A 23,177-nucleotide genomic window follows, 5' to 3' on the forward strand; every position below is an offset into this window, starting at 1 on the left:
ACGGAGCAGCGCGCGCGCCGCATCCAGCGCCTCGCTGCATCCTTCAAAGAAGGCAACCGGGTTCCCCTGAAGGCATTTCAGCGCATTCTGGGGCATATGGCCTCAGCTGCAGCAGTGCTTCAGTTGGGTTTACTGCGCATGCGCCCGCTTCAACGCTGGCTGAGAACGCGCGTATCCCATCGAGCCTGGGCGACCGGCGGCTCGCTAATCAGAGTGACTCAGGTCTGTGTCTCAGCCCTGCAGCCCTGGCTAGCAGCCGAATGGTATCACACGGGAGTGAATATGGGAGTGGTCTCACACCGGAAAGTTGTCTCTACAGATGCGTCCAACCTAGGTTGGGGAGCGCTCTTCGAAGGCAGACCGGTCTTTGGCCACTGGTCAGACCAGGAGAATCTCCTACACATAAACTGTCTAGAGATGCTCGCGGTCGAGAAAGCGCTCATGCACTTCCTCCCTTTCCTCCGTGGTCACCATGTTCTAGTCCGCACGGACAACACTTCAGTAGTGGCCTATGTGAACCGCCAGGGCGGTGTCAGATCAAAGCAACTCTGCGCCCTGACGGAACGCCTCCTCGTATGGGCTCAGCACTCTCTGCGCTCTCTGAGAGCATCGCATGTGCCTGGCCATCTGAACGAGGGCCCCGACAGACTGTCCAGGGACAACGTTCCCCCTGGGGAGTGGTCTCTACACCCTCAAACAGTCCAGTCGCTGTGGCGCCGCTTTGGCAGAGCGAAAGTCGACCTCTTTGCGTCAATAGACAACGCACACTGCCCAGCGTTCTTTTCGAAGAGCGAGGACGCGCTGGCCCAGTCTTGGCCCAGCGGCCCGCTATATGCGTTTCCGCCAGTCTCTCTGCTGCCTCAGGTCATCGAGAGAGTCAGGAAAGCGCGCCACACAGTGCTCCTCATAGCCCCGTTCTGGGAGAACCAAGCTTGGTTCCCGGAACTCATACAATTGGCAGACTCAGCCCCCTGGCCGATTCCGGTGCGGAGAGACCTTCTCTCTCAAGCCCGCGGCTCGATTTGGCATCCCCACCCAGAGCACTGGTCTCTGCATGCGTGGAGCCTCAACAACTACATGCTGATCTACCAGAAGGGGTGATGAACACGATCATACAATCTAGAGCCCCCTCCACGAGGCGGCTCTACACGTCTAAATGGTCTGTGTTTAACAAATGGTGCACTACCAAAGGGCTCAATCCACAGACATGTGGGGTCTCACAAGTATTGTGTTTCCTTCAAGAGCTACTGGACGCGGGCAGGTCCCCCTCCACGCTCAAAGTCTATGTCGCGGCCATTTCAGCGCTCTCTGTGTCAGAGCCGGGCCGCGCATTAGGAAGGAACGAGTTGGTCATCCGCTTCCTTAGAGGAGCGAGGAGGATGAACCCCCCGCGACCCCCTTCGGTTCCTATGTGGGATCTTTCACTGGTCTTAGACGCACTGAAAGCACATCCCTTTGAACCCTTAGAAACTGTGGATATGAAATACCTCACGCTCAAAACCGTTTTTCTGATAGCACTGTCTTCAGTAAAACGTGTGGGAGACCTTCACGCGTTATCCACTAACGCTGCGTGCCTCGAGTTCGGACCTAATGACTCTAAAGTTATTCTCAGACCGAGGCATGGGTACGTCCCAAAAATTTTGGGCACTCCCTTCAGAGCGCAGGTCATTTCCCTTTCAGCCCTGCCGATTACTGGCTGCGAGGCAGATAGTCACCTCCTCTGCCCAGTTAGGGCGCTGAGAAGCTATATTTCGCGCTCCGCCGCCTTCAGGCGTTCAGAGCAGCTTTTTGTTTCGTTTGGTGGGCGCACCAAGGGTCTCGCCGCCTCGAAGCACACTCTGTCCAGATGGATAGTCGATGCTATCGCAGCTGCTTACGCATCTAAAAACCTGCAGTGCCCCTTGGGCATTCGGGCACACTCCACCAGAGGCATGGCCTCATCGTGGGCGTGGTCCAGTGGGATTCCCATTCATGACATTTGTGCAGCGGCGGGCTGGGCCTCCCCCTCCACATTTGTTAGGTTTTACAACCTGGATGTCCCCGCTTTGCAGGCCAAAGTGCTATCAGTCTAAGTCTCGCGTAAGCCAGCCCACTGTCTGTGCGCGGGCTACGCTGCTGATTTAGCTCTACTGGTTGAGCTACACTGTATGGAAGTGTTAGTTGGACCGGCTGTGCCGCTCCCTGCCCCATATTATGTGCTTGTGTACTGTGGTATCTGGCCGCCCAGCTCCGTTTCGCGTTCCCTGGGCTTCCCACGGGATTCATTCAGGATGCTGGGCGCGCGCACGGCGTTGACAAAGGTGTTCCCGCAGCGTAAGCTAGCTTACGCAATACGAGAGAACCTCTCGTAAGAGAACGTACTCGGTTACTAACGTAACCTCTGTTCTCTCTAGAGAGGGAACGAGTATTGCGTAACCCGCCGTGCTCTCGCCACGAGCTCATTTTCGCTTCATGCGACAGAAACCAGCGAAGCAGCCTCTGTTCCTTGCTTATATACTCTAAGCCACACCCCTAATGACGGGCTGTGACGCACTAAGCGCGCCAAGCGCGCTCATTGGACGTGACGTCACGCGCAAGGCTCAGCCATAGGCTGCTGCAGTTGCCGCAGAGCAGCCAATGGGCACGCGACTCGCTTGCCCTAGGTCTGCAGGCTGCCGCACTGCGTTGACAAAGTTTAAAAAATTAGGATAATTTTTGGCTTCAGTATCTCGTGAAAGGAGACTTTCCCGCAGCGTAAGCTAGCTTACGCAATACGAGAGAACCTCTCTAGAGAGAACAGAGGTTACGTTAGTAACCGAGTACGTTTTAGAGCATAGATATAAATACACAGATTCTACAATTAGCAACTGTTATTTATATATAATGCAATACACAGCACATCCATCATATTTAAAAGGTCAAGATCTGCCTGTAAACACATGACAGGGAATTGACAGATTCCTCCATTTTCACCCAGTTTGGTTGTTGTGGTCCTTGTGTTTGTATGGTGTGTTTTGTTTGTTAGTCTGAGTCCTGCCCTCTGCTGGTCTGAATGAAACCGAGTCAATAGCCACTGACAGCCAGACTGATGTTTACATTCAGCGTGACCGGTTCATGTTAAACCTATTTTCTATCCCGAGACCATAATTTTTAGCAGTAACATGCGCCGTTAAAACTTTTCCACAACAGTGACCACGTTTACATAAACATTTTGATTTTGTGTCATGTAAACGTGTTTTAACTTGATTGCCATAAACCAATCTGCATAAGGCATTTCCCTGTAATAATCAGAAATGCTTTACTTTTTATTTGGGATTGGAATATCCATATTCATTTACATCTACACATGGACAAAAAAAAAAAAAATCCTCTACTGGTAAGCACTTCCAGTATTTCCATACGCGAGTAGTAGGAAAATAATCTGCTTGTCCGTTTTTTGCTCAGTAAATGTGAATTGTGTGCATGTAAACGTGGTTACTGAGGTAAGAATAGTTGCTTTTCAGTATAAGCTCAATGTGAATTTGATAGTGTTACAAACACTCATTTTTATAGCCTGTAAAATATAGTTTCAGCTGCTGTATTAATTAAAGAAAATTAGGCATTATGACTCTTGTGCTTTGTGGTTCTCTGTAACAGCTTCTACTTACCCGAGAGATTTTCTGACTGTAACGTGGAAGAGTTTCATGATTTTCTGAACAGTGGAGGTGGTGCGTGTCTCTTCAACAAACCTTCAAAGGTAAACCCACTTCAATTCTGTCTGAGTTCATAGCATTTACTTTCCTTAGCACACCACTAAGCCCACATAGAATCTGCACCCACAGAACTTCAAACAAAGTGCCACAGATTTCCACAAAATTGGAATGCTCTTTCACAAAAGTTTTATACGTACACTTTCATTCAGGAAGTTTTTTTAAAAGAAATTTGCATTATATTGATCAAAAGTGACTGTAAATGCTTATATTCCAAAAATGATATTTAAAATAAATGCTGTTCTTGTGAACTTTATGTTCGAAGAATATGTGGAGAAAAATGTGTCATGGTTTCCACAAAAATATTAAACAGCGGTTTTCAACATTGATGATAATAATAAGAAATATTTCAGCATATTAGAATGATTTCTAAAGGATCATGTGACAATGAAGACTGGAGCAGTTCAGCAGTGTCATCACAGCAATAAATTACATTTTAAAATATATTAAAATGTGTACTGTGTATAATTATTTTGAATATATAAATACACACACATGCATGTATATATTTAAGAAAAATTTGTTATTTATACATAATATAAAATATGTATAAATATATATACATGCAAATATTTCTTAAAGGGATACTCCACTTTTTTTGGAAATAGGCTCATTTTACAACTCCCCCAGAGTTAAACAGTTGAGTTTTACCGGTTTCGAATCCATTCAGCCGATCTCCGGGTCTGGGGGTCCCACTTTTAGCATAGCTTAGCATAATGAATTGAACCGGACAAGACCATTAGCATCTCTCTCAAAAAAAAGAACAAAGAGTTTCGATATTTTTCCTATTTAAAACTTGACTCTTCTGTAGTTACATCGTGTACTAAGACCGACGGAAAATGTAAAGTTGCGATTTTCTAGGCTGATATGGCTAGGAACTATACTCTCATTCCTGCGTAATAATCAAGAAACTTTGCTGCAGTACCATGGGTGAAGCAGGCGTAATGATATGACGCAGCGCATGCCGCCTGATAATAGGCTACCGAGCTGGGGACTATTATCAGGCGCTGCGTCATATCATTACGCCTGCTGGACTCATGGTACGGCAGCAAAGTTTCTTGATTATTACGCAGGAATGAGAGTATAGTTCCTAGCCACATCAGCCTAGAAAATCGCAACTTTTCATTTTCCGTCGGTCTTAGTACACGATGTAACTACAGAAGAGTCAAGTTTTAAATAGGAAAAATATCGAAACTCTTTGTTAATTTTTTTGAGAGAGATGCTAATGGTCTTGTCCGGTTCAATTCATTATGCTAAGCTATGCTAAAAGTGGGACCCCCAGACCCGGAGATCGGCTGAATGGATTCCAAAATGATAAAACTCAACTGTTTAACTCTGGGGGAGTTGTAAAATGAGCCTATTTCCAAAAAAAGTGGAGTATCCCTTTAAATATATACATGCATATGTGTGTATTTATATATACAAAATAATTATAACCAGTACAGTATATGAAAATAAGTAATATATGTGAAATAATATTAGTGCAATGAATGGTGCAAAATAACAGAGTTCTTTTTTCTCTCTCTTTTTTTATTTTTATTTTATCTTCTGTAGCTCTTGGATCCTCCAGAGTGTGGAAATGGTTTTGTGGAGGCAGGAGAGGAGTGTGACTGTGGAAGCCCAGCCGTGAGTGATCTTAGATCAACATCATGATCACATTAGTCTGACTCTGCTTATGTAATCTGTTTTTTTTTTTCTTTCTTCTTCTGTCTCTATGCAGGAGTGTGCTAGAGAAGGGGAAAACTGCTGCAAGAAATGTATGTTGACGCAGGGAGCCAAATGCAGTGATGGTCTCTGTTGTAAAAACTGCCAGGTAGGCGCTGAGTCGTACAAGAAAAATCTGCAGCCTTCTGTTTGTGTGATTTTTAATGATCTTTGTGCTGTGTCTGTAGCTGGAGTTTATGGGTGTAATTTGTCGTGAGGCTGTCAATGATTGTGACATACCGGAAATGTGCACTGGAAACTCCAGCCAGGTGAGGGCACAACACATCCTACAGCAGTAGAATTAATGGACTAATACAACAGAGTCTATCCTGGAACAACATTCCAATCAACCAATCAGATTTGACGGACAAGTTTACCAGTTTATGTCAAGTTTAGGTTTACAACCAGGGTTAGGTGCTTATACATCAGTGTTATAAATGTTACATCTCATTTCCCTCTGATTTTAGGGAGAAGTTATGGGTAGGGGTAGGGTTAGGACTAAATTTTAAGACAGAAATGTTGTTCCAGGGTCAACAAAATATGGTGATTCAGAAACATGTCTTACTTGGCAAAATCACGGTGACCAGCAGCGCATATGACATATGAACTATATAGTGCATACTGCATACGTTTAAAAATAGCAGATAGTGTGACAATATAAACATGCTCTTTTACTTTCCTGTAGTGAAGAATGTTTAATGGTATATGTTATATTTATAGTGTAAATAACTTAATATATTTTTTTACAGTGTCCTCCAAACCTGCACAAGATGGATGGGTACACATGTGAGAAAGACCAAGTGCGTTTTTAAATATGAAATATATTCTAAATATAGTTACAATTTATATTATGTGACCTATTTTGTTCATTTGATCTCATTTCAGGGAAGATGTTTCAATGGCAGATGCAAAACCAAGGACAGGCAGTGCAAGTACCTCTGGGGAGAGAGTGAGTGACAGTTATTTTAGTATTATTTATATACTATTAGAGTATTTATTTATATTTTGAATTTGCTTTTATTTTATATTTTTAGTTTTAATTTTAGTTTTAGTCATTTATGTCCTTTTTTCATTTTTGTTATTTTTTTTTAATATATTTCCATTTAGCTTTCAGTTTCAGTTTGACATTGAAGTTAGCTGCCAAGGCAACATTTAGTATTTTTATCTAAGTCTTTCATCTAATATATATATATATAGGTATATATATATATATATATTCAATCACTAAAAACTACTTTTTATAGTTTTAGTTAACGATAATAAAACTGGTGGGTGTGACATCACTTCCTGCTGTTTGAAATATATTTTTTGTTGTTGGTGTGTGGTTCTGGTGTGATTATGATCTGATGTTTTTGTTTTAAAAGAGGCAACATCGGCTGATAAGTTTTGCTATGAGAAGCTCAACATTGAGGGCACAGAGAAGGGCAACTGTGGACGTGACAAAGACACCTGGATTCAGTGTAAAAAACAGTGAGTTTGACCAGCATAAGAGGTTACTACATGAAAGTAATGGGTAATGAATTTCCATGACAGGTTCATGTATATAAAATTACACTTAGAGGTAGGGTAAAATATGATTTAATTAAAAAACAACACACAACTTTTTTTTTTTTGTTATACTGGTTAAAACTCTCTTCACATCCTGATAGCAATCAATAATAGAAGTGGTCTAAATAATAAAACATGTACATATATCTTCTTTGGAAGTCTCAGGACCAAAAAAATGTTGGTCCAATCATTGCATTCGGTCCGAAATGAATCTGCAGCAGTCAGGTGTTAAAAGTAATATTGTTTTAAGTAAGATTATTTTAATTACTAGTAGTGATCACATTTGAGTTAAGTCATTAAAGCATGTCAAGGATGTGTAAGATCATTTAACTTGGAACAGAGATTAAAAAAGTGTGCACATGTGTGTTTTCAGGGATGTAAACTGTGGATACCTGCTCTGCTCCAACATTTCTCCAGCACCCAGACTAGGAGAGTTACAGGGAGGTTTGACTTCTTTCTCTGTGGCCCAGCACAGCGCCTCACTGGACTGCAGGTACAGTCAGAGACACACACTTCAGGTTTCTATGTGTTGATTCATTTTCCTAAAGTAAGTGTGAATGTTTCAGTGGAGGGCATGTGCTGATTGACGGCGACACTGATCTGGGATACGTAGAGGACGGAACGGCATGTGGGACGGATCGCATCTGCTTTAACCACAAATGCCTGCCAGTGCAGGAGTTCAACTTCAGCACGTGCCCTGGCACCAATGAAAGGGTGATCTGCTCCGGACATGGGGTGAGAGATTATGTGTGGTGTGAACGGGGACAGTTGTGTCACCCACTGATCCAGCTTCAGTTGAAATGATGATGTGACCTGAAACATGCAATAGAACAAAGCTAAAAATACATTTTGACACAAAAAAAAATAGTTAAATATATTATATAAAATATATTATGAATATATGGATAATAATAATAATAATAATAATAATAAGAGAATAATAATTTATCCAAATTCAATTAAAATAAACATTTTAAGTAACTTTTAAATAGCCTAAATCAACTTTTATTGTCTTCTCAAATCATGGTGTGGGTCGGATTGAACTCCTCTAAAGGCCGTTTCTTTTGTTTAACACTAAATGTGTGTTTAAAGGCAGGGTAGGCAGGATTTTTCTAAAAATCTTTTTCCCAAATTTGTTTAAACTGTCTTTATATACCAATACATAATTAAAATGTAAGTACTCTGAAAAAGAGAGTATAAAAATCGAGTGTCTGTAGTCCTCTCAGGACTGCAATAAACACAGCTACTTATTTCCATTCGGAACGAATGAAATGATTGGCTGGGCGACTGTCACTCTCCCTCGCTACCATGGCTACCACCCCCGCGGCTACAGGAGCTGCCCACATGCGCGCACCCGTTTGACTCGAGGAGGGGAAGAGGCACGGAGAGAGGCACGGAAGCTAGGAAGAATCACAATTATGGCAGAGAAAGAGCAGTCAAAATTCCCAGTACCTGCATATACAGTCAGCGAAGGCAAACAAGGCAAAAAAAGGAACTAGTAAGGTAGAAAGGTAGGCTACTTGTCACCGGAGTGTAACATTAGTCCTCATCAGTGCTTTCATCGTGGAAGCTCTTACATGCAAAACACCGTATATGTTATGAATCTTACACGAAATTCACCATCATCACAGTGTAACTGATGGTAATGGGAAAACGTGTATCAATGCAACCTGTTTAGAAAAATCCTGCCTACCCTGCCTTTAATGCCCCTAATGTGTAAATAAACAATACACTGATTCAAGTCCCTGCATGTTCTGCAAGCAAAAGATTTAGTTGAAATGCTGCTGAACAATACTGTGGTATCTTTGTTTGTGTGTGTGTTGTAGGTGTGCAGTAATGAGCTCAGGTGTGTGTGTGACCTGGGCTGGGCAGGTGAGGACTGTAACTCCACCTCTCCTTTGAGTTACCTGCTGGTGCGTCCCACAGCCAAAACATCAGGTAGGCCAAACTTCCTCTTTCCCTTAGACTTCACGCACAACCAGTCACAGTTCCACTACTCAGAGATCCTTTACCAGCATGCATTACAAAAAAGCTGATGACAGGAATGGACATGGTGGTTATGTGTAAAGGCTCCAGCAAGTTTGAACTCTTCATTACCAAAGTTGCAAGAATCAGAAAGAGGTGCCATTTCTGAACATATTCCATAGGTCATTTCTATAAAACATAGAGTAAAAAAGTAATAAGCCATATGATGCAGTGCATTACAGCGATTTTACCACTGATGCTTTCTTAAGCACAACATGAAACCGTGGCACCAGCAATATTAACGCACTGAAGGATTTTATCATTTTAATTTATTTTGTCAACAGCATAGAATTTCTTGATTATTTACTAGACATTTTACATCAGATTATTTCTTACATTCAATATTTTGGTTAGGTTTGGGCTGTTAGGCTAAATTTGATGGTTCCTGTTATTAAATGTGTAAAAAAAGAAAGAAAAAAAGGATATCAAGATATAATTATTTCATTTTTCATTAGTCTGTTATTCTTCTGTTCTATCATATTCATGTTCAACAGTTCATTCACCACTCACACATTTCACACGCTTTTAATTTCTCTTTTTATTTTTCTGTTTCATGGCTTTTGTTTATACGCACTCGTTCTTTGTGGACAGGCTCATGTCTTTTGCTGGAGTGACAGTGAGTTTAGATTTGAGTTGTTGTTTCTGGTTGTTTCTTCTCTGTCGTTTTGTCGTTCACTCACCCCATTATTCCTCCGTGTTTCTGTCTGAATGAAAGCTAACAGTGTTTATCTGCTGTGCTGTGTTGTTATAAACCTCGTCATATACCCTGTTTGATGGATTTGATTTGTATGGATGCCTTTAACATACAGCCTCCGTAAAGAGAAAGTCTTACATTTTTATCTTAATCTTTTTTCTAGTTCCTGTCTCTGTCTGTCTTTATTTCAGATTGATTTTGTCATGCGGTCAATCGGACAAAACAAACAAAATGCTAAATCAAACATAAAAATGAATCATGTTTACATCCAGATTAGTTTTGCTTTGTCCAGATGATTGCAGGTCAGTGTTGTCTGCTAGTTGCCATGGCTACAGATTAACCATTCTGTTCCTCTGACAGGCATCGCAACTACTAACATCATCATCGGGGCCATTGCTGGCTCCATCCTGGTCCTGGCACTGATTCTAGGCATTTCTGTGTGGGGATATAAGTGAGTCACATGACTACAGATGTCTCACTAGCTGAAAACATTATTAAACTTTGCCTAAAGGGATAGTCCATCCAATAATGAAAATTCAGTTATCATTTACTCACCCTCATGCCGTTCCAAACTTGACTTTCTTTCACTGAAAAATCATAACATACAGTTTTGGAACAATATGAGGGTAAGTAAATGAAGACACTGTCATTTTTGAGTGAAATGTCCCTTTAAACTGGAATTGTACATACATAGATTTGTAATTTTCTTGATGTTTATTTGGTTAATTGTGTTTTTTCCGCTCTCCCCATGAAGGAGCTACAGACAGCGTCAGTATGTTGAATCTGATGTACATCGAAGATTCTGTCGGTTTGTCCAGCTTTCTCTTCATTTTATGAGTGTTATTTTATGTGTTGTGTAATGAAGTGGAAAGTTTTGAATTATTTCTAATGCTATTATTAATGCTCATACTTTTGGATTAAGAATTAGAACAAGCACTTTACCCCGCATTTTGGCATGCAGACTACCGTTCAAAAGTTTGGGTAGATATGATTTTTTAAATGTTTTTGAAAGAAGTCTATTATGTTCACAAAGGCTGCATTTATTTGATCAGAAATACAGCAAAAACCGTAATATTGTGAAATATATATATATTTTTAACTAACTTATGGCAAAGCTGAATTTTCAGCATCATTACTCTCCAGTCTTCAGTGTCAGATGATCTTTCAGAAATCATTTTAATATGCTGATTTGCTGCTCAAGAAACATTTCTTATAATTATCAATGTTTCGCTGTGCTTAATATTTTTGTGGAAACTGATGCATTTTTCAGGATTCTTTGATTAATATAAATAAATAAAAAACTTTTTTTACATTATAAATGTTTTTACTGTCTCTTTTGATCAATTTAATGCATCCTTGCTGAATAAAAGTATTAATTTCTTTTCTTTTTTTAAACTTACTGACCCCAAACATTTGACCGGTAGTGTTTATATTTTCCTAAGTGATCATATTTTTGCCCAGCCCAGTTTTCAGATCAAACTTTTTTTTGTTTGTCAGTCAAATGCCTCCGGGTGATTACGTGAAGAAGCCAGGAGACGCGGATTCTCTCTACAGTGACATGCCGCAGGGCGTGAGCTCGAACTCTGGAAGCAGCTCCAAGAAGAGGTCTGCTTACCTGTCTCACTTCCAGATCAACACCTGCTCTTTCACCCCCTCTATCCCCTCCATCAGCCAAAACATCTCTCTGTTCGGCTTCAGGTGTGCTTCATCTCCATCTTCATCTTCATCGCTATCGCTTTGCCTGCTTTGCTAACAAATAGTGGAACGTTTATTTTAAAAACAAATAGGAAAGTATACTTTGAGAGCTCAAAAGACTTTTCAATTATGTTCAATTTAAGTATCAACTTTGTCTCAGATGTTTCTGTGAAAATTATTTCTAGGCATAAGACTTAAAACTTCTCAGAGCCAAAGTCACCATTTGTTCTGGAGTTAGTCTCATCACTGTCTATGAGATACAACTGAGAGATTAAAGTGATCTCCTAAAGAGAGATGCGTTTTGAAAGTATGAAATAATTCCTGTTTTATTCGGCACAGACTTTTTTAAGATAAAGTGTGCAGTTCCTTCTACGGGATGTCATTTTTACTGAAGACTTCCAGGTTTTTATTACTTCCTTGATGAGTTCTCCGCTGCAGGTTTGTGCTATTGGCTCAAAATGCTGTAACTGTCTGTTTGTCCCTCTCTTGATTATTGTCAAAGTCTTATCAGGATCTCTAGTACCACTAATACTGAGGCAGTAAGTAAGTCAGTGTCTTCATGGTGTGCCATCTCCATGATCTCATGCTCGTCTCACTCATCTCAGTGTGTTTGTTCTGCTCATCACAGTTTTGCAAATCATTCCTGCTTCACAGTATAGCTCTGCAACTTGAATATGAATATACTGCAGTTAAAATTTAAGGGAGAACTTTAAAGAAGTACATGATGTCACTTGGATGATGGTGATGTCATTAAGGAATCTGACTTTTATTTGAAAATATATTGCCAAGTTTTCCATATTAGAAGTTTTTGCAGCACCCAGAGACATGAGACAAATTATCCCATGTTCACTTAATTGTGATATTGTGATAAAAGAAAGCTAACTAATATGAGTTCTATCATTAATAACAGTGAGTTTAACGATTTAACGTTTAACGTGAGTTTAATGTTATCCAATATATTAAGACATACACGATAGGAACATTAAAATGTACTGCTAAGTAGGAATGACCCATGTGACGTCTCAGCCATTTGTTTTCCTCATACAGAACTCTTTTAATCTCTGTAACTGCATTTAAGGAATTTAAAAGACAATTTCTCTCTTCTTTGGTCTGAAGATCTAACGGTCTGTCTCACTCTTGGAGTGAAAGAATCCCAGATGCCAAGCACATCTCTGATGTCTGTGAAAACGGACGACCCAGGAGCAACTCATGGCAAGGTAACACATCCATAAATGCATCAGCTCTAAATGACAGAGCTTGCATCAGATTAATCTCAGCATTCATATCACATGTTTGTCTCCTCTGTCACTGCAGGAAACATCACAGGTACCCGTAAGAAGCTCAGGGGAAAGAAGTTCCGTCCTCGCTCCAACTCCACAGAGTAAGAGATTTAGTATTGAAATAGAGACATGTCTTCTTTACCGTACAATGAGTGATTAGGAAACACAGGGTCGATGTTGGACTTTGCATGGAGTCTTAAACTCTATGACATGTATCAGTACTGCAGTGTGTCCAAGATGAATTTGTTCTGTGTTTGGTGTAAATGCTGATTTGTTTTTGGTGTGCATTGACGTGTGCATTGGTTTAATCTCTGAAACGAACAGCACGCTGAAACTGACCTGCACGTCTTCATCTGTGTGAACACAATATACACTCAGATTCTGATTTCAGCTTGACGCTTGTTTCTACACTTAAACTCTCCTTTTTCAAACGCATGTGACAAACTGACCACAACTAAAACAAAGAACAACATTCAGCTGACCTACACAAATACGACTACTTTATTTTGTAATATTCGTTCAAGTCTCAACTCAAGCAAGACATTAAAAAATGCATTAGCAAGCGGCGTTGCACTTCTGTGATGTGCTTTAACGTTGAATAGCTTGATGGTTGTGGAAAAGTTCTTCTGCTAAATTTGAAGGAATAGTTCACTCAAAAAATAAACATTCTCTCACCTTTACTCATCTTCATGCCGTTCCAAACCTGAATGACTTTCTGTCAACTTAATTCTGACACTTTTACTAAACTATTCAGCAGTGTTGTATAAAGTACTAGAAAGCAATACTTGAGTAAAAGTACAAGTATCGTACTAGAAAAAGACTTTGGTAGAAGTGAAAGTTACCTTTTAGAATATTACTTAAGTAAAAGTCTTAAAGTATCTGATATATACTGTACTTAAGTATCAAAAGTAATTTTCTGATATTTAATGTACTTAAGTAATTGAAGTAAAAGTAAAAGTTTTTTTTTTTTTTTTTGGTTATGCGTTGAATTCAGCGATCACGGAAATGCGAAAAACTGGAGGGACTGTGTAGCCTGTACTGTAGGACATTTGTTTTATCGTTTATTTCCCACTGCATGTACCTTTAGCTGTAAAAAAAAAATTGCATCACAATAAGTGTATTGTGATTGTCACTAACATTTTTGTAATTAAACTGAATTTTATTAGGTTTAGTGACATGTTACAATGTTTAGATGGTACAATTTCTGGTAAGCTACGCTTTTTTATTATTTCAATTCAATTGTGATTTGATTTAATATTGACTCATTTGTATAAATATTAGGTAGGCTACACAAGATAGGCGTTAATTTTTCTCAAAAAAAACAAACAAACAATAAAAACAACTCACCTAATGCTGTAAACAACATATTATTTAAGGTTAAAAATAATTAAATATAATGCGTTTTTTATTATTATAATAAAACCTTTAATGATATAAGTAAAAATATAATAAATATATAATATAGAACACATATTTAGCAAAATACTCTCTATAGCTATTTTTTTCTTGCCAACTGTGCTATAGGCTAGCCTATGTTTATTAAATGGCTTTCCTGAGGTAAATGTGACATAATTGTCCTTCAGCTATGTTATTGACCTCTTCACGCTGATGAAAAACACTTATTGATCGATATTATGTATGAGGAATATACATTTCGGTAAGTTGTCATAAAGTAACTTGCTTTTATCTAGTCTGTCGGTCTCCGTGTCCTCTTTGCTTCGCGATTTTTCTGTGCGTGAGAAAATGCAAGTGTGGCATGAGAGCGTGTGAAAAATGTCAATTGCGTGTGTCTCACGGAGAATGCGTGAGAGTTGGCAGCTCTGGTTAAACGTGCTCCAGGTGCTCGTGCTTCCATGGCGGTTTCAGTTGTGCTTCCTCCTCCTTTGGCATGGCAACAAACAAGCATTACGCTGTAATAGAGCGCGCGCCGTGCGGAGCGTACTGCAATCTAGGAGCAGTGATTCGCCAAACCTCCCTTATTGTAGTTGCACACATTTCTTCCGATTTTATTTTGTAGTAACGAGTAACGAAGATGCTTAGTGGAAATATAGCGGAGTAAAAGTATACATTTTATCTAGGAAATGTAGTGGAGTAAAAGTGAAAGTTGACATAAATTTAAATAACGAAGTAAAGTACAGATACGTGAAATTTCTACTTAAGTACAGTAGCGAAGTATTTGTACTCCGTTACATTACAACACTGCTATTCAGTGACCAAAAAAGAATAAAAGTAGCCCAAAATGCACTATATTTCAAGACATCTAAGGCCATATGAAATGAGAAAGAGATCGAAATCCTTTATTGACTGATAACCTTCACCTCTGCCATAGCTCTTAAATCTAATGCGCACATACACATATTCAACCGAAGTGCTTGAAGAATTGTGCCAGGTTGATGTCAGTGATACCAAACAACAATATATGCATATATTATATACATATTGTATATATTTGAATATATACGCTACTGTTTAAAGTCTTATGCTCACGAAGGCTGCATTTATTTGATCAAGACATGATCTTTCAGAAATCATTCTAATATGCGTATTTGGTGTTCAAGAAACATTTCTTTTTATTATCAATATTGTAAACAGTTAATATTTTTTGTGGAAACAGTGATGCATTTTTGTCAAGATTCTTTGATGAACAGAAAGTTCAAAAGAACAGCATGTTGTTTAAAAGCCCCTTTCCCTGTTCACTTGAATTGTATGTAAAGGGACATTTTGCTTTGTGTTCCACTGAAGAAATAAAGTCATACAGGATTGCAACAACATGAGGATACGTAAATGATGACAATTAGAAAAAAAATCTGTGAACTAAGGTCAATTGGATGCTGATGTTACAGCAGCTGTGTTTTGTAGAGTCTTCGTTTTGTTTCGTCCAAAGCGAAAAAACTTGATATGATATCTGTGTAGGTGCTGTAGTCTGAGCTGCTGTCTGATCTCTCACCTGCATCTTGGACCATAAAGAATGTCAGTGCTGCTGCTGTCTTTTACCAACTTCCTTCTTTTCCTCTTTCTCCTATCTCTCCTGTTCTTTCTCTTCTCCCCCCTCCCTTCCCTTTCTCTCTCTCTCTCTCTCTCTCTCTCTCTCTCTCTCTCTCTCTCTCTCTCTGTTCACCATCGCTCCTTCCCCATCCTCCTCCTGCAGGTATTTAACCCCTTGCGTCAAATCAGAGTATTATGTAACTAAATGGGTAGAAGATGTGAATAAAAACACTGAAGGACCTTATATTAGGTACAAAAACATCAGACTGCATTATATCTGTCCCCTATCCATCAGTTTCCCTCCTCAGTTGTTTTTTCCCCTGACCAAATATCATTTTTCAGAGATGAGAGCTGAGCGTTAGGGTTTGAAGAGCACTCGCTGACAGATCCTCTCAAAACCATTCATTTTGATGTATTTGTTTCTTTTTGATCTTCTAAACGTGTATTATTCCATTCCAATGTGTCATGAACAGCTACAGTAGAAATTTAACTGCAGTGTCACATTTTAAAGGAGTGCATGAACATTTCTACTATTTAAAAGATTTACATCCAGAGTTTTGTAATCCTGAATCTTAAATGTTTGTCCTTAGAAATCTTCCTATCATATACATCCCAATATAGTCATATAATTGACCACTTGTCTTTGAAGGAGACGGAAGGCATTTGTTATTCAGTAAATCATTTGATGTAAACATCAATAACCATGAGATGCAAGTATCCATGCCTTTCATATGATCATATCACAAAACCAAGATCAGATTTCACCCCAAAATCAACAGAAATAAGAAATGGCCCATTAAGGATTTTGTTGCATTGTGACATTATCTGAACATTATGAATACAAATAAAGACATTTAAAGATAATTTAAAATTAGTAATACTCAACGTAATTTTTTCTTTGGATTTTGGACTGAAATATGAGATTCACCCAGGTGCTCTGTTTAGGTTCTTGTATTTGTGCATCTGTGTGTGTACATCAAAAGACCAAACCAGACTCATTGATTGTAGTTAAAGCTCTTGTGTTTGTATGGAATTTGTATTGTATTCCTCCTTCACGGTTCTGTCCCTCTCACACTCAGTGTCCACTCTCTGCATGCCGGCTGCTGCTTAACTTGTCGCTTTTGCACTCTATGATGTCATCAACGGATGGCTGCCATGTTCTCTGTGATGATGATCACTTGTGTCTGTCCTGATCACCTCATCATGTCCGCCATGTTTGTAAGCCCACATGACGCCGGGTATGTTTGTTCGTTAAACATCCCAAAAGCACTGCATTGTGCTTGCATTATCAGCCCAACTTCACTCTCCAGTAAGAGCCAGTGGGTATTTTTGTGGCAAGGACTGATGAAGTTAGTGATTTTGAATGATGGCTTGCCGTGGATACACTCCCTCTGACCTCTTCAAGAGGTCAAAGGTGACAGCTCCATGTTTGTTCTGGATCTTGTCGCTGTTATCCAGTTCACACACTTCAGTACTAATGTCACATCTCTCTGATCCCACAGGACTCTGTCACCGGCCAAATCGCCCACCTCTTCAACGGGCTCCATCGCATCCAGCCGGAGATACCCCTACCCCATGCCTCCCCTTCCAGATGAAGAGAGGAAGGCCAACAGACAGAGTGCCAGGGTAAGACTTATCATACGTAAGCCTCTTTTTATCGTCATTCAGCACATTGCAGGTATTCAGGATCAAAATATTTAGACAATTCCCAGAATTATGATTTAGCGCTTTTATTTCTCAGTGGTCTATCACACTACATTTTCTACACTATAATGTGGTAGAGAAGCTACAGAAGCACATGCATGAAATTTAGAGGTTTTACGATAGTCTGTCCACAGAAGCACTTAGTTGCAAGTAAACTAAATTCACAAAAACGTTGTAAGAAAGAAGTTAAAGTGCTCCTATTATGCTATTTTAAAGTTTCCTAATGTTGTTTTGGAGTCTCCTACAACAGGTTTACATGCATCAAAGGTCAAAAAACTGTTTCATTTTCTCATAATATACATTTGCACATCATCACATTTCCAACGATTCTCAAACGACTCGTCAGATGAATCAATCTCTCTAAATCCCTCCTTTCCGCGAGCTACTCTGCTCTGATTGGCCAAACAGCTCAGTCTATTGTGATTGGTCTACCACATACAGCACGCGTCGAAAACAAAAACGCCCATTGCCATAACAACGTCAGCTGTCCTGAGGCTTCCTACACCGTAAACTAAACACAGTAACGAACAATAATAATAGACACAGTTTTAGGTAATAGTGGCCCACAAACTGATTAGCAGAAGTATTTCAGTTAAGACAGTAATAATGTGAGTTAACCAGTTAGCAGGAGACCAACACAATATAAAACTCAAAACTAAGTATTTTGAACACCATCTTTCAAGAGCAAGCGGTTTTCCGAATCCTACATTGAACTCCGAGATTTGAAAAGCATTCGTCAGTCAAATAAAGGGAACATATACTGCTGTGGTATTGTGGTAAAGATGAATTTTAACCACTGATTCTTCACATGCTCGTCGTTGGGCAGTGAAAGAAAAACTGGCTTTACCTTCACATTGTAGAGCACAGCGTCTTCTCGACATGATGCTATCCAGTATACACAGGAATCAGCTGTTGGTTTGAGGTTTGGGCAATATGCTAATGTTTCGTCTTGACATCACAACTAAACGGCTTATGACTCATTTGAAAAACGATTCATTTCATTGACTCAGAGTCGACTCATACTTTTGAATGACAATAACTTTATATACGGTGCACTTTCAGATTTAAAACTTTGCAGGACATTTTCATTCACTTAGAGCTATGTTACACACTACATGAAAGGTCATTTTCAAAAATCCAAAATAGGGGCACTTTAAGACATTTTTTTGAATTCTAAGTATAGAATAAACTTCTAAGAATTCATCTTAAGTGCAATTCTTTGAAAAGTTCTCAAATATTTTCCTAAGATCATCTTATTTTTACTTTGGCAAAAAATGGCTTTGGTGTTATCTGATTGTATATTGGTTATTATAGCGTAAGACTCGCTGATCAAAAACTCCTCAAAGGCCGTCTTACGGTAATAATCATAATAAGCGAGCACACTTTTTTCATAGTGACTGGCTTGACAGGACTTCAGAGGCCGGATTTACGAAAATCTTCTTAAGAAAGAAGTTATGAAAATGAATGTAAGAACGTCTTTTTTTCTTAAGAAGAAAATGACAGGCTTTGGTGTTATCTAATTGTATAGCGGTTGTTGCCGAAGACTGATCAACTCAATGAAAACACTCGAAAAGCCGTCTTTTAGCACTTTACCAGAATAATCATAATAAGCATGCTCACATCTCTACTGGCTTGACTGGAGTTCAGTAGTCTGAGTTGCGTTTTGTTAATGCTTAACAGGTAAACAGTTATTTTTAATGTGACCATATATTTAATAAGTGTATATCTGCTATAAGTTCATTTCAGCAACACGAGCACAGAGATGTCAAACTCAGGGGCCGTTTACACGACTCCAACTAAAAACAGAATTCTTTTTATGCGTTTTGGTTGTTCGTTTACACGACAACAGCGTTTTGGTGGCCTGAAAACGCAAACTTTTGAAAACGGGTTTCAAAGTCCCAAGTTTTTGAAAACGACACCCTTATCATCTCTGTGTAAACTACAAAAACACTTATCTGTGAAAAAGGTGATGTCATCCACATGCGTAGCCTATTAATGTTTAGTCTATAGGCTTTTTTTTTTTTGCAAATGAAAGGATACAGATATTAACAGTAATAAATAAGTGTGTGTGTGGGGGGGGGCATACAGACATCATTACAAGTGGTTAAAGGAATTACACAAATCAACACAATATAAAATTTTGTCATCATGAAAAATTAAAGGTTCCTTAGAACAGACTCAAGGATGATATGTTTTCAAAGTCTTTGTGTCAAAAGGTTTTGACATTTTCTTAAAGGAAGTAAAAAGGGACTTTATATCAGAGGAGAACATTCTAAAATTGGAATTACAGTGAATGTTTCTGGCTTTGTGAAGATTAAATTCACCCTACAGACAAAGTAATAATACAGTATTATCAAGATTAACATCCTTAGAAGGAAAATCAGACAAAAGAATGATAGATTATTTAATTTGTGTCTATAGGCATGTGCACTGTAGTAAAAGAATGCTTATGTGCACAGGCGCATAGTCTTTCTTTGCAAAGTGACATCACCAACTACTTGTCTGGCATGTATAATAGCGTTTTAGTCATTTTCGTGGATCTGTGTGAACGGAGATCGTTTTGATAAAGTCGCCATCTGTACACAGAAAAAAACGTTTCCGTTTTTAATACATCGTTGTCGTGTAAACGTACCCTCAGTTCCTTGAGGGCCACAATTAGCTTCAACCCTCACTAAATACCCCTGAACCAGCTAATAAGGGGCTGCATCCGAGATTGCATACTTCCCTACTATATAGTAGTACTCACAAAAGAATAGGCAAAAAGTACCCGGATGATCTACTACTTCCAGCGAGATTCTGAAGTGTGCATACAATGGATACTTTACTATCCCATGAGGCCACTGGAGAGGATTTATGAATGTCAGTGAAGTGACATACGGTAACTGACGCTGGTAGGCCACATGATAATGACAACATGGCGAATGTAATGTCCAATTACATTCATACTACACACACTCATACTTTTATAGCAGTCGTGAAGTAATTACTTATTCAAAAAAAAGTACCCACTCTAGAGAGTATGCGATTTCAGACACAGCCATGGTCTTCAGGTTTACTAGAGACTTCCAGGCAGGTGTTTTGGAGCTGGTTGTAGCTACACTCTGCAGGACAGTGGCCCTCCAGGAGCAGAGTTTGACACATGTACACTAGAATATAGATGACCTAATAGCTAAAAAAACCTTAATACTTCAATTGTGTGTATAACAAATTGAATTCGTTCTGAAAAGTATATGAATAGTTGTTTTGTTAAATAATGAGTCATATTTACTTGCATGTGTTCATTTTGTCTTTTGTCTGTTTGTTTCAGCTGTGGGAAACGTCAATATAAAAGAACTCCTCGAAACTGGTCTGCAAAACTCCGTAAGGATTTTCCTCTGCTTTTGTATGAATGAGAAAATGAAACCAGTAAGAAAATAAGGAATTCAAATGGAGAAACAAGGGACTAGTGAATGGAAGAATTGGGCGTGGTCTCCTCCGATGTCGGTTCAGTATTTGTGGCATGGAGCCGTCTTACCCTGGATGTTGAGGAGTGCGGCATCAGGATCATATTCCTGCTGTCATTCACAAACAGGACTCAGGAACATGATTTCATCACGATACAAACCCAGAATGGCAAACAACAGAGACAACAGCAGCCACTCGTGCCCTCATTAAACCCCGCCCCCTCTCGTGACCCCGCCCACACACCGCCTGGCCCGCCTCCAAACACATGCTGTCTTGTGATTGGTGCCCTTGTTGCCCGGGTGCAAGAAGCTCATGCAGGAGCAGGAAGTAAACTATTGTTTTGAACGCACGCTGCCACTGTAGAACCTACTGCTGTATGCATGAGAAAACATGTTTATCGATTCCTTGTAGTGTAACGATGTACAAATGATTTTAGATCTTTCACTCAAGGGTGCCGCATGTATCGAAGGACAGCTCCGTAGGCTGGTAAGATTCAATCACGTTTGAAACGTCCGCATCACCAGAACATCATCCGGCCCCGTTCATATGGTCACCTTTTCTCAGAGAATTTTGTACATATGTCATATAATTCAGAGTGAAATGTGAGATTGTAGTATTTTTCGGTTTTAACGTTTGGTTGTGGAGAGCGTGGCAGAACTTTTCTTCTGCTTTAGAGTGTCTGTCCTGTGATCGTCTTGCTAAATTTACAGAATCCATCCCAAGCCTAGTGCACGCTACAAGACAGAAGCGCCGTTTCATGTTTTCTGCATCCGTCCCAGATCATAGCAGCACGTGGCAATCACTAACGCTCTTGTAAAGTGAGCGCTTCTACTTCAGATGGGGTTGTTGAAGGTGCTATGAACATTTTTACAGTCGCGATGAAGCGGAAATAGCAACAGATCTTTTGTTCCGCATTTTGACATGTATCCGAGCGTAATAGATTACGGAAAAAGAAAACTGTAGGGCGAGAACTTGGTTCTGTCGATCGGTTGTTGATTGGATGGAGGCAGATCTGAATGTGAGCTTGCACTCCAATTGTAAGAAAGGGGCGGGGTTTAAGCAGACTAAATGATTGGGAAAGTCTGGCTTACGTCACCAGAGAGAAGTCTGTCAAAGATCGAGTTATGACATTTTAAACATTACATAGTCAAAAATTATTTAGAAATGAAACATGCATGGAGGAATCATTCACAATAAGATCAACAACATACATTTAGAAAATAGATGATAACTTAAAATCAGCGCTAGTGTTGCTGTCTATGTGAGTTTGTAACAGATGTAGTTGTACAGTGCTAGCATAACAACACAAGAGAAAATGAAATGTGCAAAGGACCATGAGCTTCTGTTTTGTAACGCGCAAGAGGCCTTAGTTTGTCCCTGTTGGTGTTTCAAATGCGTTTATTTTCCCTCATATTCACAACCGAATGTAATTCTTTCATTTACTCATTGTCATCCTCCCATGTTATATATTAATTCTCTCGTAAGCGTAAGGAATGTGATTTTAGCTGATTGTTTTGGGAACTTGGCTTCTTTGTGATACATGCTGCATTCATAAAAATGACAGGAACAGATGTGCGTATCACCTATCCACCTTATTTTTTATGTAATAGGAAAAATGAAAACTTGAATGTGCAAGCAGAAATGGCCTTGGTGCAATCCGGTGTCAACTGCTTCCAGTTCTTTTAACAAAAACAGCACAGCTAACAAAAAAAGTTTCTAAGAATGTTTTGCTTATGTTCCTATTTAAGCTATGAAAACATTATTTCTGAATGTTCAAAGTGTCAAGTTTTCAAAATCATTTACAGAGAACATTCCCTGTTCGCTGGTAGTCCGTTATGCTGCTTCATATGGCAAACTGGTAACTTATTTGTTATCATTTTATTTTGAATTCATTCTCGTAAACACTGGTTAAATAGTTTTACAGTTAACTGCACACTTAGTTATTCTTGTTTACCCGATGATGATTCGGCCGTCTCGCACATTCACCAAAAAAAAAAAAAAAAATCCTTTTTTTTTTAATTAAAACCTTAAAAAAATATTTCTGTGTTGAAAAAATTAGGTGGATAGAACGAACGAACGTCGGAATTAATGTCTAATTCAGAATCACAGATGAAATAAATGGCTGTCACGGGCTACTAAACAAGTGACTGAAACTAATATTATCAACAACAAAAAACCTGGAGATGTGTGAATGTACGACTAAACATATTTCCTTTGATGAATTAATGAGATTTATGGAGGAAACAATGTTGAGATTTGTTTTAAACATTCTCCCTGAATAGCATTTATGTAGACTAGCTGTTGTGAACCCATAATCAGTTTTCAGATTCTTTGGTAGATGTTTGTTTACAGCATGACACTCTTCTACAC

The 23,177-nt window shown here is 39.3% G+C and overlaps 1 protein-coding gene across 1 annotated transcript in view; it reads left to right on the forward strand.

Moving 5' to 3' along the window:
• The window catches only part of adam22 (ADAM metallopeptidase domain 22), a 70,914-nt gene extending 48,998 nt beyond the window's left edge, over window positions 1-21,916 (forward strand). Inside the window, exons 15-31 of the mRNA XM_084384744.1 lie at window positions 3,616-3,715; window positions 5,283-5,354; window positions 5,449-5,541; window positions 5,621-5,701; window positions 6,182-6,232; window positions 6,318-6,381; window positions 6,797-6,902; window positions 7,354-7,473; window positions 7,547-7,715; window positions 8,807-8,918; window positions 10,060-10,150; window positions 10,454-10,507; window positions 11,197-11,304; window positions 12,511-12,611; window positions 12,709-12,775; window positions 17,162-17,285; window positions 20,671-21,916. Coding sequence (XP_084240870.1) covers window positions 3,616-3,715; window positions 5,283-5,354; window positions 5,449-5,541; window positions 5,621-5,701; window positions 6,182-6,232; window positions 6,318-6,381; window positions 6,797-6,902; window positions 7,354-7,473; window positions 7,547-7,715; window positions 8,807-8,918; window positions 10,060-10,150; window positions 10,454-10,507; window positions 11,197-11,304; window positions 12,511-12,611; window positions 12,709-12,775; window positions 17,162-17,285; window positions 20,671-20,691 — 1,534 coding nt within the window. The 3' untranslated portion in view covers window positions 20,692-21,916. The remainder of the gene's footprint in view (window positions 1-3,615; window positions 3,716-5,282; window positions 5,355-5,448; window positions 5,542-5,620; window positions 5,702-6,181; window positions 6,233-6,317; window positions 6,382-6,796; window positions 6,903-7,353; window positions 7,474-7,546; window positions 7,716-8,806; window positions 8,919-10,059; window positions 10,151-10,453; window positions 10,508-11,196; window positions 11,305-12,510; window positions 12,612-12,708; window positions 12,776-17,161; window positions 17,286-20,670) is intronic.
• The last annotated feature ends 1,261 nt before the right edge of the window (window positions 21,917-23,177 follow it).

Source organism: Rutilus rutilus (genome assembly GCF_951802725.1).
Source record: "Rutilus rutilus genome assembly, chromosome: 17".
Taxonomy (NCBI): domain Eukaryota; kingdom Metazoa; phylum Chordata; class Actinopteri; order Cypriniformes; family Leuciscidae; genus Rutilus; species Rutilus rutilus.